Source organism: Drosophila willistoni (genome assembly GCF_018902025.1).
Source record: "Drosophila willistoni isolate 14030-0811.24 chromosome XR unlocalized genomic scaffold, UCI_dwil_1.1 Seg144, whole genome shotgun sequence".
Lineage (NCBI taxonomy): Eukaryota > Metazoa > Arthropoda > Insecta > Diptera > Drosophilidae > Drosophila > Drosophila willistoni.
Window position 1 is genome coordinate 46,073 of NW_025814057.1, and position 17,611 is coordinate 63,683.

The window sequence follows — 17,611 nt, forward strand, 5'->3', positions numbered from 1 at the left end:
ATCGACCAGTGCTAGACTTGGTCGTATATCGTATATTTGGTTTGTGTCTCGGCTGTATCTTGTATCTGGAATATCATTTGCTCAGACTTAGAGCGCTTTCGTGCCAAACAGCTAAGACAGCTCATTATCAAGATCTCCAGCCGTTGGCCAAGAATTTCAAACTGATCGACGGTGTGGTAATTGCTTCTTCGTTGCAGTGAATAATTCCCTCTGTGAATTCTACACTTGCTACTAAAGGTAAACGTATTTAACTTCTTCTACATCCCATCTTACCCAATGATCCATTTTTTGCCGCTTAAAAACGGCGAACATAGTTTTATAGTGCGAAATAAATATAATCAGATATATCACTTGGTGCAGGTATGCAATTCGGAATTGAAGATACCCCAGCTGGTGACTTGGGGGACCCTACCCTATTATTTAAGAATGAATGTAAATCAGTTTAAGCCATCGAGTCATGTGGACCCTCATACACTTTGCGAAATGGTTGGATGCATGCTTCAATGTACAGGATGTGGTGAAACTAGATATATTCCGTTCCAATCCAGGTGTTTAAGATTAAGACATCGTGTTCATCTGAAATGGCTTCACTAAATCAGATGCACCAAGAAATATACAAAACGAAACAAAAACATAACACAAAAATAAGTCATAAAGATTCATATGAAATATAAACAATTGTCAACCCCCGAAAACGTGGGTCATTAGAATAAGTATTTTTAAGAACAATTGTCGCCTAGAGTCTAAGAGTTCATTTATATACACAACACTTTGGTAAATAAAATCAGTTCATATTTTGAATTCAATGAATGAAGATTGGGTTATTTTCCTTCTCTCTGGGAATCCCTATTCACCAGGTTTGAAGAGCAAGAATTTTGCATTTATCAATTGACGTAACGTTAATCAAGTTTTAAATAGTTTCATTGCAATAAAAAATTGCGTTTTCTTAAGGTGTACCGGTAATACCAAAGATTTAGTAGCTAAAAGCTAAACATAAGAATAAATGTACTTAAATTTTAAAGTATGGAAACTTAAACTGTTCCCCAATAAAAATAAATTATAAAATTAAACTGCTGCTTGTAGAACACCGATTTAATGCAGGGCACCAAGAACACTATTTGAATGAAGTAAGTAAATCGTCTTGCCGACTGAGGTATATCATCATACACCAGTAAAACAAATATTTCAAATTTATAACAAGAAATGCATTTGGTGTATCTAATAAGTATACTGTTTGAGAAAATCGGTGTTAATTAATTTGCAGGGCGGTAGGAGGCGTGGCAAAATCTTTACACTTACAAAATGTGCGCAGTTACTAAGCAAATATACATACCAGTTTGGTGTATCTAGTTAGTATAGTGTTTGAGAAAATCGCCAGCCGCTTTCATCATGTTTTTCAAATTAATTCTTCAGTAAATTGATAAAATTACAAGAATAAATAATTTTGGTAATTATTTTTATTAATAGTTCCAAGACAGGCGACCTTCTGTAAAAGGTTTAATTTGTATCCATGTCGTAAGCAAAGAAATATTAATCGTTTAGCAATAAGGTAAACGCCTTCAGGTCGATAACAATTTAGGGGAAACATTATTGCACAATCTAGTACCATATTTCAATGCAATTTTAAGCTAACAAAAAATTACGCATTCATTGCGAAAACACCAAATTCACTTAAAGAAAAAACGCAGTTATTAATCAAGCGTTGAATACGTAAGTATATCGTTGTAGGCATAATAAGGTGCGCGAAATAAGTAAGTGGGCCACTACATTACTATCTATACCAACTAAACCGATAGATATTAAAATAAAATAAATTTATATTTAAACTTCTTAAATTTATAAATATATTTCAGCCCATTAAAATGGAAAAAAGCTTCTGGTAAAATTATACAGTTATTAATCAAGCGTTGAGGCCCCAGAGGGCCGGGGCTAACTTCGACCGCGTCAAAGTTTGTATACCCTTGCAACTTTTTTGTTACTCTTTTCTTACCTATAGCCATCAAAGTGGAAAAACGTTTTATCTTAAAAGGCTAATGTTTGCGAAAGAACGGCCTACAATCTTACCATAGGAAATAAAGAAAATATTGATCAAAGTCACTGCTTTCCACCGGTCGTTCCTATGGGAGCTATATGATATAGTTACCCGATCTTTATCAAATTTGGCACAGTCATTAACAGATATATTAAACTAACAAATACAAACTCTGTAAGAGAAGGATTTCAATTACATTGACCAACAACATTTTCACGACAGTAGCTCAGAAAATAAGGAAGTTATTGAGTAAAGTCACTGTTCGTGACTTTGGCATTTGTATGGGAGCTATATGATATAGTGGTCCGATCCGGCTGAATCCGAGATGTACAACCCGTGCGGTATATACAAGCCTACATGCAAGATTACAACTCTGTAGCTCTAACGGTCTAGGAGTTTGCGTTGATCCAGACGGACGAACGGACATGGCTATATGAACTCGTCTCGTCATGCTGATCAAGAATATACATACTTTATATGGTCGGAGATGCTTCCTTCTATGCGTTGCACACTTCTGACCAAAATTAATATACCCTTTTTGCAAGGGTGTAATACTTGTTAATGCAAACTTTCATACCATAGGAAATAAAGAAAATATTGATCAAAGTCACTGCTTTCCACCGGTCGTTCCTATGGGAGCTATATGATATAGTTACCCGATCTTTATCAAATTTGGCACAGTCATTAACAGATATATTAAACTAACAAATACAAACTCTGTAAGAGAAGGATTTCAATTACATTGACCAACAACATTTTCACGACAGTAGCTCAGAAAATAAGGAAGTTATTGAGTAAAGTCACTGTTCGTGACTTTGGCATTTGTATGGGAGCTATATGATATAGTGGTCCGATCCGGCTGAATCCGAGATGTACAACCCGTGCGGTATATACAAGCCTACATGCAAGATTACAACTCTGTAGCTCTAACGGTCTAGGAGTTTGCGTTGATCCAGACGGACGAACGGACATGGCTATATGAACTCGTCTCGTCATGCTGATCAAGAATATACATACTTTATATGGTCGGAGATGCTTCCTTCTATGCGTTGCACACTTCTGACCAAAATTAATATACCCTTTTTGCAAGGGTGTAATACTTGTTAATGCAAACTTTCAGCAGATATAGCAAATTTGACCTTACAATGGATTATTGTCATACATGGTTCAATGTTTTATTTATTATTTATTCTGTTTGTTTAAATCTATCGGTTAATGTATAAAAAATGCATGAATGTTTTATTTACAGGTCATTACTATTCAGAGCGACATTTGTCATATTACCAAAAAATACTTATACAAAAAATTGATATAAATCAATTAAATCAATTTAGCTTTTCAATATATATATATATACATATATATATATATATTGAAAAGCTATATGTATATATATACCTGTACAGATTTAAAAATAAATTGGACTTATATGTATATAAAGGTATTTATACAAAAATCTTGAAATTTCTTTTTAACCTTTGAAGAACTTTTTAGCGGCTTAACTGTAAGAGAAGGATTTCAATTACATTGACCAACAACATTTTCGCGAAAACTTTTGATTTTTTGCACAAAATACGATTCAAGCGCTTCGGCACACTTGTAAAATGACGACTCTTTTGGGTTGTAATAGCGGCAGTTATCAAAAATTTTCGTCATATCGCCAATAAATTCTGATAGCTTGGTATAGCTATTGGATTCGAGTTTTGTTTCCATCTGTTTGAGATCTGCAAGAAACAATATATGTTCCAATAAATTTTTTTAGAAATTATAAATTAAATGCTTACCCATCGGCTCTTTGATTACTTTGTAATAGTCTGGAGCTTCTTCCGGATCAACCGGCTCCATAAAAGGCCAGGCACTTTTATGTGACTACAAAAAAATTCCACAATTTTAATGTTGGCGTGAAAAAACACATTAAAACATATTCTTTATAACTACCTGAATTTGCTTAATTAAGCTTTTTAGCTCGCCAACTTCATTTAAGGTTAGACTCTTCATATTAGCTGCATTGGCATCGGTATTTCTCTGACACTCCGGGCAAACATATTCATCAATAAACTCAGCTTCGCTTTGCAATATACCAACACAACGACCATGGAACCAGTCCTGGCACTTATCGCAACAAATATAAAATTGCGATTCATCATATGGCTGGCGGCAACTACAATACAGTTGTTGGGTCTCCCTCGCTTTTCTACAATCACTGCAAATAAATTCTGATAATTTTTTTGAAGCTTCCTCTGTAATGTTAACGCAATCGCCATGAAACCAATTGCTACACAAGTCACAGCCGACATAAAACCTAGTAAAAATTTTAAACTGTTAATATTGATTTGATCTTGATTATTTTATCCAATTTAGTCTTACTTAGTCTCATCATAGCGTGTGCGACAAATGCAATACAGCTTTTCTTTTTTTCTTTTCAGTTTCTTTGGCCTACCAACACTGTGTCTATTATTGGGTGCACTTGTTTCTGCACTGAGATTCCGGCTGGTTGTTAATTTACCTTGTCTGCATTTATAAATAAAATAATAATTAAATAATATTTTTTTCTCCATACGGATAAAACTTACCGCTTAGTTTCTACATTATGCTCTGTAAGACGGTCTTCAAAGGTTGATGAGCGTTCGTTTTCGCTATGTTCGTCTGGAGAATGTACGGTCATGGCGCGCACATGTCTCTGCACTTTTGCTTGTACTTCTTCACGAATTTCGTTTTGGAGATTTCTTTCCAAAAGCGAGCGTTTACGTAATATACTCTTTTTAAGGAGTTCCTTATGGCGATCCAGCTGCAATTGTTTTTGTTCTCCAAGTGTGGATACATCTTCAACTTGTTGCTTGCGACTACTTTTCAGAATGCGGTTGCATTGACCACCGCTTATCATTGCATCATGATGACGTTTAGATGAAGGCCTGATTTTCCATTCTGCGTCATCATTATTTTGCTGACGTGTTATAGTGCGTCGTCGGTTAACAGCTACATCAACACTACTGCTCCAAGTGGGTGATGGCCACTCTTGTTTATGATCTTGTTTTTTGCGCATACTTTCTAATTTTTCTTCAAGTTCTGGACTCAAATCACCTTGCTTAAGTGCATTTGAAATGGCTGGTCAAAAACGACACATATTAATTAGGAACTAAAAATGTTGTATAACGTAATGCAAGGACACTTACACTCTCGTATATAGCCACTGGTCACTACAAAGCCCTCTGTTTTTTCATTCTTCGTACATTTACCTATTGTGTTACTATTAGCCCGATCAAATATTTTGTCATGCTCTATGCCGTGCAATGATGATGTTGTTTTAAAGGTTTCGTCGTTGCTTTTGGTAATATTTTGATCAGTTTCGGCACTTCTAATGAGCTGCTCGTGTTTATTGACCTTTGTGGTAGTTGCTGATAATATGTCATTTTTGGTACTGATGTTGTTAGTGGCTGTAGGCGAGGTAGCGTCGTTGTTGGTCTGCAATAAACATTAATAATGTTCTTTAGCGTTTGATTTTCTTTTAAATGAACCTCAACAAGAAATACATCTTTTGTTTGTATTAGCATTAACGCTCCGCGTCAGCTGACAACTAATGTTGGTGTGGTGTTACGTTTTTTGAGTCAAAGAATTTTTCAAAGAGAGCCTTTCTAATTAAATACCTTTTATTTTTTGTTATGATTGACGATAACTTAACACGTTATGCGACTTTAGAAACTAATATTTTTAAAAGTACAATAGGATGAAAACGCCGCCACCAACCTAATTGTTCGCAAAAAAAAAAACTCATACAATATATGTACTTTTAGTTCGTTTTTATCGTATAACAAATGTTTGTATGGAATGCATGATACAAAAAATTTGACCTACCTTGCTTTAATCAGAGATCAGTTGTAGTATTTATTCCAGGCAAACTGTTATAGTTTGTTTTTTGTGGTTGTAGTAGTTGTGGTTGCCGAAGAGATTAACACGAAGTTTGGAGTTGTAGTTGTTGACACGCGAGATTTAAACATTGTATTTAACAGTTTAAGCAGTGGCACAGCAGCATGGATATTATTTTTAAGGGTATTTGAAATTTTGTTTAGTACAAAAGTTAGTTGTTCAAAAAAGTTTTTTTTTAAACTTGTTTTAATATTTTTAATGAAAATTGCGGCAAAATGGTTTGTAATGTGTTTTGGGTATCTCTAGATTAGTATTGTGTAGTGTACATTTAAAAGTGTTCATGTGAATTGTTTGTGCATTGATTTTTTTATTTTTATTTATTTTTTGACAAGTGTAGAATTTCTTTTCGATTTAGATGAGATGATTATAAATATGGTTAAGCCTTTGTGTTTATTTTGTATTTTTTCATATGAAAACTATATCAAACGCCACTTTTATTTGAGCGTTCACAGGAAATTATAGTTTTTTTAATTTGCCATTTTTTCAGAAGACTAGCCATGCCTCTGATTAACATATATATGTTCGGTTTATGATATGTCAGCCAACTAAAACTCTGTGTGTAGGTTAATCTCTTCAGCAATATTTAGTTTCAGATTCTTTTTGTTTTCATATTTTTTTGTTTGTTTTATTTCAAAACAATTTTCTTTGGCCATAGAAAAAAAACCAATTTGATAAGTCTATTTGTTTGGTTACTGAACTGATATCTGATTAAAAAAGCATATGTTTTTCTTTAACATTAAGAACATTTCTTACACTGATTTACAACTTTTCTTTCGCATTCCGATTCTTGACTACATAATGTATGTAAAAATACATATATGTAGGTAGCGCTTTTTGTCAACACAAAGGCCAATTTGCAAATAATCATCCAACTAACTCAGAAACAAAAATTCACACAAGGTTAATTTTAGTGTTTGGTAAAACATATGGGGGGATTGAGAAGTAATAAAAGTCGAAGCTTTCATAATGATTAAGATGAATAGTTACTAAGAGACAAAGGTTTATCATATTGTTTCGCGATTTTACTTTCTTACAAAATGGGTAAATAATACAATGTGTAAAGTGTAAATTAAACGATTTTGCAGCAATTTTTTTTATAGTAAATATTGATATTTTAAATATTTACAATAAATATTTATCGCTTGTCTATTTTTCTATTTCAGTCTATGTAGAAGAGAATATGCAAACTAAATTTATTCAAATTAGATTTGTAACAGCGATTTCCCTTAAAAATATAAAATAAACTGATATACTTTAATTCGAACATCTAATAGAATACATACACCACGTATTGTTTATAACGATCGTCTAAAAAAAGTACCAGCCACATTTTAAACATTTTTATTTACATGTTTTATATTTTGATGTATGTATTCTCTTATTCGATGCAACACTTTATCTATCAATAATTAAGATTATCTCAATTTTACTTCTAGTGGTCACTTGTTAACTGAATATTTATATATGAAAAGAAACAGGGTTTGTATTGAATAATACATTTTATTGCAAAAAGCGCTTTACATAATTATAGGTACAAGTAACATAGATAGTATGTAAGTATAAAAAAAAAAAAATCAAATGTATCCAGGCAAGAAAATCTAAACGCTGCTGCGTATTGTCTAATACTATTGTGCGGGTTTCGAACATTAATTAAGTCACAGTCTAAATAATTGATCATTTAAATGCTACTTGCAAATAAATAATCTCTTAAGACTAATTTGTTATTCACAATCTTTAAACTAAATACATTGGAAATTAAATTTATATAAAACAAATAAATATGTATTTATGATTACATTCTATACAAAATTGTAGGTCGAAAGAGCTACCTATGTTGGAGAATTTGTTGAAGAATTATGTTGCAAAATTAAGCCTTTGTGGTATGTAGTAATGTTCAAAAATAAGTCTTTGTTTGTTAAATACAAAGCAGATATTTCACTCGAACCCTAAAAGATTATGTTAGGAATGTATGTATGCATATATACATTTGAAAGAATTTAATGAGTGTCGAAGTACAAAACATATGAATTATAAGTACCAAACAAAAACTTGTAATAAATAAAGGGTAAAATTTAAAAGCAACATGCTTTCGTTCCTTATAACGTACAAAACGATTAAAAATAGCTTAAATATGAATAATTATGGTAAAGAACATTTAACTTGGCGTTTCGGTTTTTAGGCAGCAGGCAGCACAAACGTACATTTCTAAAGCCTGCTCAATTCTTTCCCTACTTTTTTTGCCCGTTTTAGTCTTTATTTATTATTTTTTTTTGTGATTTGGCAATTAAAAACTACTCACTTGTTGGTGGGCAGCCGCCTGATGAACTGGTGTTAGCGGAGGTGGTTGCGATTGTGTTGCCGTTGTTGTTTCCGGCTGAACGGCCAAATAGATTTTAGTTGGACCCAAAACACCTAACTTTCCATTGGATTCTTGAGCTAGGTTAGGTTAAAATAAAAGCGACATTTAGCTTCATGGTCGGTTTAATCATAAAACAACCTAATACTTACCTTTCATAAGCTGTTGCTTAACCTGCGTCTGCACAAGCTGCAACTGTTGAGCCGTAAAATCATTGCCAACCAAACCTTGCAATACAATCCGAGGCCCATGTTCTGTTTGCAACACTTGTGCAGTCACACATTTAATGATTGTACCAGGTGGCTGATTTTGAAGGAGACTTTCTTCTACGCTTAAAGGCTGCTGCTGTTGTTGCTGATGTGCTGGGGCACTTTCGTAATTAGTATCCTGCTGTTGCACCACTTGTTGTGGACTATTTTGTATAATACTAGTCTGCTGCTGCGCTTGCGGCTTCACAGGAGACGGTTGGCTCTCGTGAGTTACGGCTGGTAAGGTAGCATTATTAGTTACAATGTGCGCATTGCCGTCACCTTGGTGTTTAATATGAGCTACAATTTGTGCTTGATTGTTGCCCAATGGCTTAACTATGACCTGCTGACCGTTTACTGTCGCTACTTGCAATTTCCCCTGTGCCAACTGTTGGGCTAAGGTAGAGTTTGGAACAATCACTTGCTGTGTAGATCCTGTACCAGCTGCATCGTTGGCCTCTGCGTTTGAGCTAGCACAGGACTGCGTATGAGGTTTTTCTTCTATAATTTGTTGCTGCTGCTGCTGTTGATGTACAACCAGCTGTTTAACTATTTTAGTTTGTACTGGTGCGGACGTTGCAGATGTTGACGATTGAAGTGTTTGATTGGCTTGCACCACATATTGTTGCTGTTGAGGTTGTTGCTGCTGGGTTTGTATTTGCTGCTGCACCATCTGCAGGGCTTGACTTTGTGGAACATTCCGTTGCGTAACTATTGTTTGTCCAGGGCTAAGAATAATACGTTGCCCTCCAACAACAATGTGCTGCTGTACATTACTTGTGTTGACAATCTGTTGAATGACTTTTTGCGTCGGTTGATTATTGCCTGTCTGATTGACGACAACTTGTGATTGCTGCTGTGTTGACTGTTGTGGTAGAATTTGTTGTTGTTGAACCGATGTTGAGGATTGCTGCTGCGACTGATTAGGTGAAGCGGATATGATCACCTTTTGTCCTTGCGCATTTTGACCAACAACTAATTTGGAACCAGGTTGAACAAATACCTGCTGCAGGTTTTGACCGGCGGATGCTGAATTTAGTACTTTTGGCACCAGTTTTTGAATAGGAGTAGATGTTGCAGTCGGTGGAGGTATACTTTGTTGTTGCTGCTGTTGTTGTTGTTGTTGTTGCTGTTGTTGTTGTTGAGCCATTAATAATTTATTTTTAACTTGCGCCAGTGGTAAGGAAATTCGTTGTGAGGACGCCAGTGATGCAGTTCCAGAAGTTGTTTTTGTGGCATGTTTTACAGAAATTTGTTTAATCACAGACGTCGACGAAGTCGCAACAGCTGTTGATGCCGAAGTAGAAAGTGATTTGATTGGTACCTTGTTCTTTGCTCCTGCAATATTGGTAAAAAAAAAAAATATATATATATATAAATTTGTCAAAACATAAAATTATTTAAATTTGCAACAAAATTTGTGAAAAAAACACTATTACATTTTTGAAATCAAATTTGTAATTTTCAACATTTTTAACTAATTGATTAGTTATTTTGCAGTTTAAGCGAAATGACCAGACATTTTACCTGCTGTTCCAGCATTCGCTGATGATGTTGTAGTAGTCAATACATGTAATTTCCCATCCGGCATTTGTACTAGTTGTTGCCCTGGATTAAGGCCTCGCACGCTTACTTTGCCATCGGGCCCACGTATGATTTGAACCTTATGTGGTGTAGGCGCCGTAGGTGCTGGCGTGCTAGGCTGTGCAATATTAGATGTGTTTGACCCTGTCGAAGCCGAAGCAGCTGTGGATGTTCCAATGGTAGTCGTTGTTGCGGGACGAGCACCTTGTGTAACTGCCTGCTGAATAATTCGGGTTGTTCCATCCGGATTCTTAACTATAACACGTCTACTGCCAATTACTTGTCCTTTAACTGTATAATTTAAAGTAATGTGTGCATATAGTAAATAATTAATTAAATTAAATTATTTCAATCAGCTTACCTCCACCTGTAGTTGATGATCGAGTCACCTCAACAACTTTGCGTTGTTGATGAGCTGCTCTTTGCAGTTTTAATTGTTGTTCCATTTTCTCTTTAATATCTTCATTAGGTTTTGGCGCAAGGAGAATACGTCCCGGTACACCACTGCCTGGTATTGAAGAGGTAGTGATCGAATCAAGTTGTCGAGATGCAACTGAACGCGTTACAGCAGACAAACGTGCTTTTTCTTGTTTCTCGCCAATGAATTTTATTTCCCACAGTTCAAGTTTATCCTCGTCTACCCATTCCTCACTGATTTGTGGTTCAGTAGGCTGTGGCGATTCAGCGCGTTTCCGTTTTCGAAGTCCAGAACGGATGGATGTGACCTCTGTAGTATACAAAGAAATAAACATAAGTTTAAACAATATCTAACAATCTCAATTAATACAATTTAATTAAAAACAACTAAACTCATCTCGTTTTCATAATCAAATAAAAAAATATGAGTGCGTTTCCAACGATTTGCGCAATGATGAGGACAAGGAAATATTAGAAGAATTAAATTCGCAAAAAGTTATCCAAGTTGACAAAATTATGAAAATGACAAACGGGGAATTAAATAAAACTGGTCTTGTCATACTAACATTTGCGACTACTCTGCCTGTTAGTTAAGTTAAAATTCGACCATACTCATCTCGTTTTCATAATCAAATAAAAAAATATGAGTGCGTTTCCAACGATTTGCGCAATGATGAAGACAAGGAAATATTAGAAGAATTAAATTCGCAAAAAGTTATCCAAGTTGACAAAATTATGAAAATGACAAACGGGGAATTAAATAAAACTGGTCTTGTCATACTAACATTTGCGACTACTCTGCCTGCAACGATGATGATTGGATACGAAAGTTAAAATTCGACCATACATCCCATTGCCACTCAAATGCAAAAAATGTTTCAGGCTTGGACACACAACCAAAGCATGCAATAAAGAAAAACAACATTGCCACAACTGTTCCTCCGATCTGCATTCGGAAAACAAATTATGCAATAAACCAAAGTTTTGCATCAACTGCAAGTATGACATCAATGATCAGTTCAACCACAGCCCTTTAGACAAAGTTGCCCAGCATTTGTTAAACAAAAAGAATTGCTTGCAATTAAAATAATAGAACGAGTAGACCATCAAACGGCTACAAGAATTTATCATCTTATATAACCCCAAAAAGTAAAAACATATCTATATAGTATATACTATACTAAACTCACCCAAATACCAATTAAAAAACTAAAATGTTAGACAACCCACACCACACACCATCTGTAAATATATTAATAACTCTACTAAACCATAAAATAGAATAATTTAGCTTAAGGCCTAGTAGCTATAGCTAATCCGAGGGTTGAACGCAATTTGTAATTGCGATTCAATCGTGGTATAAATAAATTAATAAATATAAAAAGTGTTTACTCACCCCTTATAGTTTTGGGCATCTCAAGTGGGATAACAACTTTGCGTCGCAAATAACTAGTTTTTTCACCATAACGGCCGGCATGGCGAAGTTTCAATAATTCCAGGGTAACAATTTCCGTTTCTGTAGTTACTTGATGTTTTCCATCTGTAGACGGCGGCTTGGCAATCATATCGTCCCAACGCAAGCAGGACCATAAAATACGTAATTGTAACGCAATGCTGGACAGCGATGTAGCACTTGATGTGCGATATGACCAGCATGTACGGAATAGTGGACGCGAACATTGATACTGCCAAATGGAGTTATTTTTGGCGGCATGGTGAAAACCGTTGGCTGCCGACTTGCCGCCCAAGCGAGCCAGCTTAAGCAATTCGTATCGTGGGAGTACCAATAAACTACGCTTTTGTTTATGAGTGAGGAAATTCGAGATAAGTGGATATCGGTCATATGTAGGCGATGTTGCTGTTTTTTTGTCGACACTGATCTTATTTTCGTTTTCCGACTTAATTGCCTGTTCATGCGCATACAACTTGGCGACATCGCGATGAAGATAAAGGCGTCCACGGGTTGAAGAGGCACTGTAAATGCGCTCTTTACCATTTTTGAAATACTCACGATCATACTTTGTGCTATCCTCACGCTTAACTGGACGGGGAGTAATGGGAAACCGACGATTTTGTTTATTTAATGGTATATCTTTATCCAATGTCTGGTCAAGCACATCTTTGGTACCAATATATGCCTTCTTTGATTTTTGGTTGCGCTTTCGCCGCGACCCGGCACCGGAAATCGCATCATTATCTTCCACATTAGCATTAGCTATGTTAGTGCCAGTTATATTAGCCGCAGCCACTAAAGAATCTTCGGTACTTTCGATTTCAACATTGCTGCAGACATCCATGTTTTCGATATAATCCATTTTGTCAGATGAATCCTGTGTGTTTGAGTCTACTGCACCTGATACCTCTTCCTTCACGACGGTTACTGTAGCAGCAATAGCATCCATCTCCGGCTCGCCTAACAAACAATCGCTGAGCAAATTATCAGTAAACAATATAGCGTGTGATCGCGCCTGCTCCCAATCTTGTAGCAAATCCAAAGGGGCTTCAACCTCAATAGCAAGTTTAGCATCGTCAGAATCATCAATTGGTATTGATTGATTTGTTTCTCCTTTTCCTCTTCCCTCTGTTAATTTTTGTTCTAGAATGGAAGAAGGTTTTTTGACCGCCCCCAAAATAGCTGCTACTGTTTCTTTAGATCCATTTCCCGCAGTATGTGCTTTTCGCAGCAATAATAGAAGCTCCTTTTTGGCTCGCGCCTTTTGCAAACAAAGCGGCGAGTAACAAGTATTTTGAGTAATTTGGGAAACAGCGTTTGAATTTGTATTGCAGTCTCTGGTATAGCATCGGAAAGTCTTTGCAAAGCGATTCAGTTGACTAAATTGTAACCGAACTGTCTGAATTTGCTTTGCCAACGAATTAACAAGATCAAGATTAACATTTGATGACGTACCGACGAGTTTTCCCACTGAGGATTCAGTGAGTCGAAGCATTCTCTTTTCTAGGTACGTTTGTTTACTATTTACTCCAGAAACATGTATGGGTGTGGCTAATTTTAATTCAGTTGACTCCACCTTTGTTGCAATTTGCTCCTCAGCTTCGGCTAGCTTTAAACGTCTCTCCAGTAAATCATCGAGTCGCCGACATTTACGCGCAACTTTTGGATAATATATACGACCTGGAGCATTTAAGGCTTTGCTTACATCGATTTGTCCTTTGACGTTATTGCTTACTTCATTTATCATTTCATTGCTTACATCATTTATGACTTTGACATTTGAGTACTGTTCCGGCAATTGCGGGTGAGGACATACTCCACGATTCTCGCACTGCAGCATGAAACGTCGAGTTCGTGGATCAACTAATATTATTTCGTTAACTTTTTGCTCTTCTTCTCCCATTGTGTAGTGCACATATATTCGACTAAAGCCAAGAGAATTTGAGCGTCGGGATCTCGCACGTACTCCACATCGTCGACTACTTGATAGCCAGAGCCAGCCCCATTGACCGTGTACACGATATTCCTCGCCTTTTTGTTTCCACACTTGATGCTTCAGTCCCAAGGAATATTTTATATAATTGAATGCCAATCGGTTGCGTTCTTCTTCATCGTCACGCTCGCGTTTTTCACGTTTCTCCAATTTCTTGCGCTCCTCACGCTCAGCACTTGTAATCCGCTGGAGACTGGTATGGCCAAGTTGTTCGTGCCAAACATTAGCGAAGACGACACTTTTTAATGACGATTGAAACAAAAGCAAGACTGCAGCAAAATCTGTGGCGCGTCGAGCGTTCATTACAGCATTATTCCATATCTTTTTGTTCAGCATCCAATTGGGATTTAAAAAGGAAGCTGCAATATTTGACTCAAAATTGATTAAGGTCTGCCGTAGAGTTGTAATCATATTTTCAGGTGTTCCCATCGTGATGCCAATCCATTTAAAGTCAGAAGCTGTCGTTAGTGAAAACTTGTGTGATAAATGGCGTCGTTTATCACGTTCTTCATTGCGCTGTGGTTTATTTAGAGCTATTGGATTACTTGAATACTGATTAACATAGCTTTTAAATCCTTGATCCATACCAAGTTTAAAATACAATGTACCGTTATTCAGCTGATGTGTTTTCTGCCGCGTAACCATTTTATTTCCAATATCCTCTGCCTTTTGAATATCGTCAATTTTGTCATCTGACTTCTCCAAGTCTTCATGTAAGGAATTGTTTGAATTGCAGGGTTCCTTTCGTAGTAATTCTTGAGTAGTGGTTTGCTCAATATCCAAAAGTGTCCTCTTGTTGGCGCTATGTTTATTCTCATTCGTTAGCGACTGGGTCAACTTCATCTGACGCTGAATTTCATCTTTCCGTTCCATCAGCTGAACATAAAGCCTTGTCTCTAACTCCACTGGGTCAAGACGCTTTAATAAAAGTTCCAGTTTACTTGTTGTGCTGTAATACCAACAGCATCCACTGCTGCCTATGTCCATATGTTGTTCCTCGACAAAAATGCGGCGAGCAATAAACCAGTATTTACGTCCATGTCTATCAACACCCAAACTATCATGTCGTATCAGAACACCCTGCTTCTCCTGTTGTAGAACACAATCAATTACCCCACTCACTTTGTGGGAACGACAAAGCCCGCACTGCCAATCCTCTGTTGGTACATCGTTCATAGGTGGGTCAACACATTCCAAATGATACACAGCGGGACAGGTCTCACAGCATAATAAATCTCCTAGGCGATGGCACACCCGACAATGGTCATCGTAGTGTATAGGGCCTTCCTGCAACATGACATCGCGAACAGAATTTGCTGTTAAGAATTGATCGGCTAAAAACTGCAGCACAACCAAACGATGCTCGACTTCTGTATAGGGATATTCGTCACGACCGAGAATTGTGTAGACACTACGATCAAATTCTTTATCACTTTCCACATAGCTTCGCAAAACCTCTGGCCAAGTAATGGCATCAATTAGATACAGGCTTATATTCACAGTATCCTTTTGATCCAACGGTCCGAAATGAGTGCCTTGGGCATCTTCTTCGCGTAAAATCGCCTTAAGTAGCATTATGTGAACATCGGTAAGCAAAGCGCTCTGTTCTTCGGATACGAGGGCTGCACAGAAGTCTTCAAAGCGAAAAGGCGAAAGGCGCACCAGATGTCGGAATCGTCTTAATACTTCGTAAATACTAAGGGCTCTCAGAACATGCTCGTTTCCAATAAATAAATCTTCCGATGACTCAGGCAACTCGAGCGGCTCGAATTCTCGACTCTCTTGCAACCATAAAGGATCTGGACTTGGCGGACGAGGTGGTCGACCAACTCCACCATTTTGAGTGAAGCTGCACACTGAGAACTCCGATTCACTTTCATTGCCGGCTTCCAAACTTTCATCATCACTTGGTGTGAGGAGCATGTCATCTTCGTTATAAGATTTATCATCATCCGAATCTCCGAAATCCGATCCGTAATGGTATTCCGATTCGTAACCTGGCAAGAGAAAAAAATATATACAAATATACAATTATCAAATTATGCATTTCACGTTAAGATTTAATAACAGGTCACCTCTCATTCGTCCAGCGTTTATTCTAGACATTTTTCTTTTCTGTTGGCAAACTACCACTTTACTAAACTGTCGTATTCGCCGATTTTTGTGTAAACTCTATTTAATTGTCAAAATGAATTAAATTGATTGAGTTTGGAAATATATGTAGAATGTAAGACCGGCTAGTTAAATTTCTCAGATAAAATCTGAAAATTAGTATAAATGTTTTTTCGTATTATGTGCTTCAACGTTCAACATTGACTATACTCTCAAAGGCTACTACGAGTTCTCATTTAACTAAAATCTTATATCGCTTGCAAATAAGTACTTATTCCTAATCATTTTGCTACCAGATGCCTGATATACAGATTTGATATACAACTAAAGTCAGAAATAAAATTTGAATATAAACAGGGCGACATTTACCTTTTCTAGCCGAACCAGAGTAGCTACTGTTGGCATTAACGTTCACATTGGACTTCCGTCCGCGTCCCCTTTTGTTAGCTGTGCTCCCACTTCCACGACTTCGATTGTGATTGTTATTACTGCTACGGCTGCATTCGTCACTTTGTGGAGAAATGCCGCGCGATGCTGATGGCGTGCTTGCCTGGGACTTGTTGTTGCCCTCGCTTAAATATTTTGGCTTCTTGAGCAGCTGATAATTAAAACGGCCCGATGATGAACGGTCATTTGGCGTCTTTGGCGGGCGACCACGTTTACGGCTGCCGCGTCCGCTCATTTTGTATGTAGGAAAACCGTTTACTGTGTAGAAATAGTAATTGTCGTTGCTGCTCCGTGTTTTTGTGTTTATTTAGAGTTAAAGTTACCCATTAAATCTGTGTTGAAAAAAAAAACATTGATCAGATTGTAAAAACAAATTTGACACCAACTGAATTTAGGCAGTTTTTCTTACTCGCACTCATACAAGCATACATTTTGAATAGACTTGAAAAAATCGATAAAACTTGAAAACCACAATGTTGGCATAAATCTATGCATTTCATTTAAAAATTGTTCAAAATTAACGTTTAGCCTGAACCAAAATACTGAGTCCCTAGACGATCTTGGCTCGATAAACTATGTGATAATTTTTTTTTTCTTATGTGGGGGCTGAGTTCCACACACGCACACGCAACTAAAGCCAACGCACATTTTCATTGTCCGCCATTTATAAAACGGTGAAAATTTGGTTAAACGGATAATAAAAACTCAACGATCGCACCAATATGTAGATTTTCGTTTTCACACCTTACCTAGTATAGGGAAGGCATTGTAAATGTTTTGCACAATTTATTGTATATATTTAACTACTTTTTAGAAAACTGCGAGAGCAACTTTTACCTTACATTTTAGTTCTGAATAAACTAGTGGTGGCGTACAGTCGTGGTTGCAATGGAGGCACAGGTTATTCAAAGAGATTTTGCACTCTCGCTTATCCAATGACGTCACAAACTGTTTTGTTGGTATGGTACATTATGTTTTCCGTTTTATTTAAGTTAAATCAATGTAATCTTAAAGCTTTTTTTAAATCGGTATTAGTGAAAAGAAT

At 36.5% G+C, this 17,611-nt stretch overlaps 1 protein-coding gene across 3 annotated transcripts; it reads right to left on the reverse strand.

The window, feature by feature from the left end:
* Positions 1-3,458: 3,458 nt before the first annotated feature.
* LOC6638829 (nucleosome-remodeling factor subunit NURF301) lies at positions 3,459-17,418 on the reverse strand. 3 transcript variants are annotated; one of them, XM_002062629.4, is made up of 13 exons: positions 17,316-17,418; positions 16,489-16,898; positions 11,958-16,004; positions 10,506-10,871; positions 10,088-10,435; positions 8,465-9,898; positions 8,256-8,392; positions 5,206-5,494; positions 4,606-5,137; positions 4,400-4,543; positions 3,971-4,334; positions 3,817-3,901; positions 3,459-3,756 (listed from the first exon to the last, which is right to left on the reverse strand). In XM_002062629.4, the coding sequence occupies exons 2-13, from the start codon at positions 16,799-16,801 to the stop codon at positions 3,551-3,553; spliced, it is 8,265 nt and encodes a 2,754-aa protein (XP_002062665.2). In that variant the 5' UTR covers positions 16,802-16,898; positions 17,316-17,418; the 3' UTR covers positions 3,459-3,550. The 3 variants fall into 3 exon arrangements, with proteins under 3 accessions (XP_002062665.2, XP_023037336.1, XP_023037335.1); XM_023181568.2 differs by lacking the exons at positions 3,459-3,756; positions 3,817-3,901; positions 3,971-4,334; positions 4,400-4,543; positions 4,606-5,137 and adding an exon at positions 5,885-5,928 and having other exon boundaries at positions 5,427-5,494; XM_023181567.2 differs by lacking the exons at positions 3,459-3,756; positions 3,817-3,901; positions 3,971-4,334; ... (1 more) ...; positions 4,606-5,137; positions 5,206-5,494 and adding an exon at positions 7,437-7,902.
* Positions 17,419-17,611: the final 193 nt, after the last annotated feature.

Excerpts from the sequence above, each read along its gene's own strand:
- LOC6638829 (XM_002062629.4), bottom strand. The coding sequence starts at position 16,801 with ATGAGCGGACGCGGCAGCCGTAAACGTGGTCGCCCGCCAAAGACGCCA. Across the intron at positions 9,899-10,087 it reads AGCGAATGCTGGAACAGCAG|GAGCAAAGAACAAGGTACCA; the intron begins GTAAAATGTCTG and ends CCAATATTGCAG. Across the intron at positions 4,544-4,605 it reads CATAATGTAGAAACTAAGCG|ACAAGGTAAATTAACAACCA; the intron begins GTAAGTTTTATC and ends TTATAAATGCAG.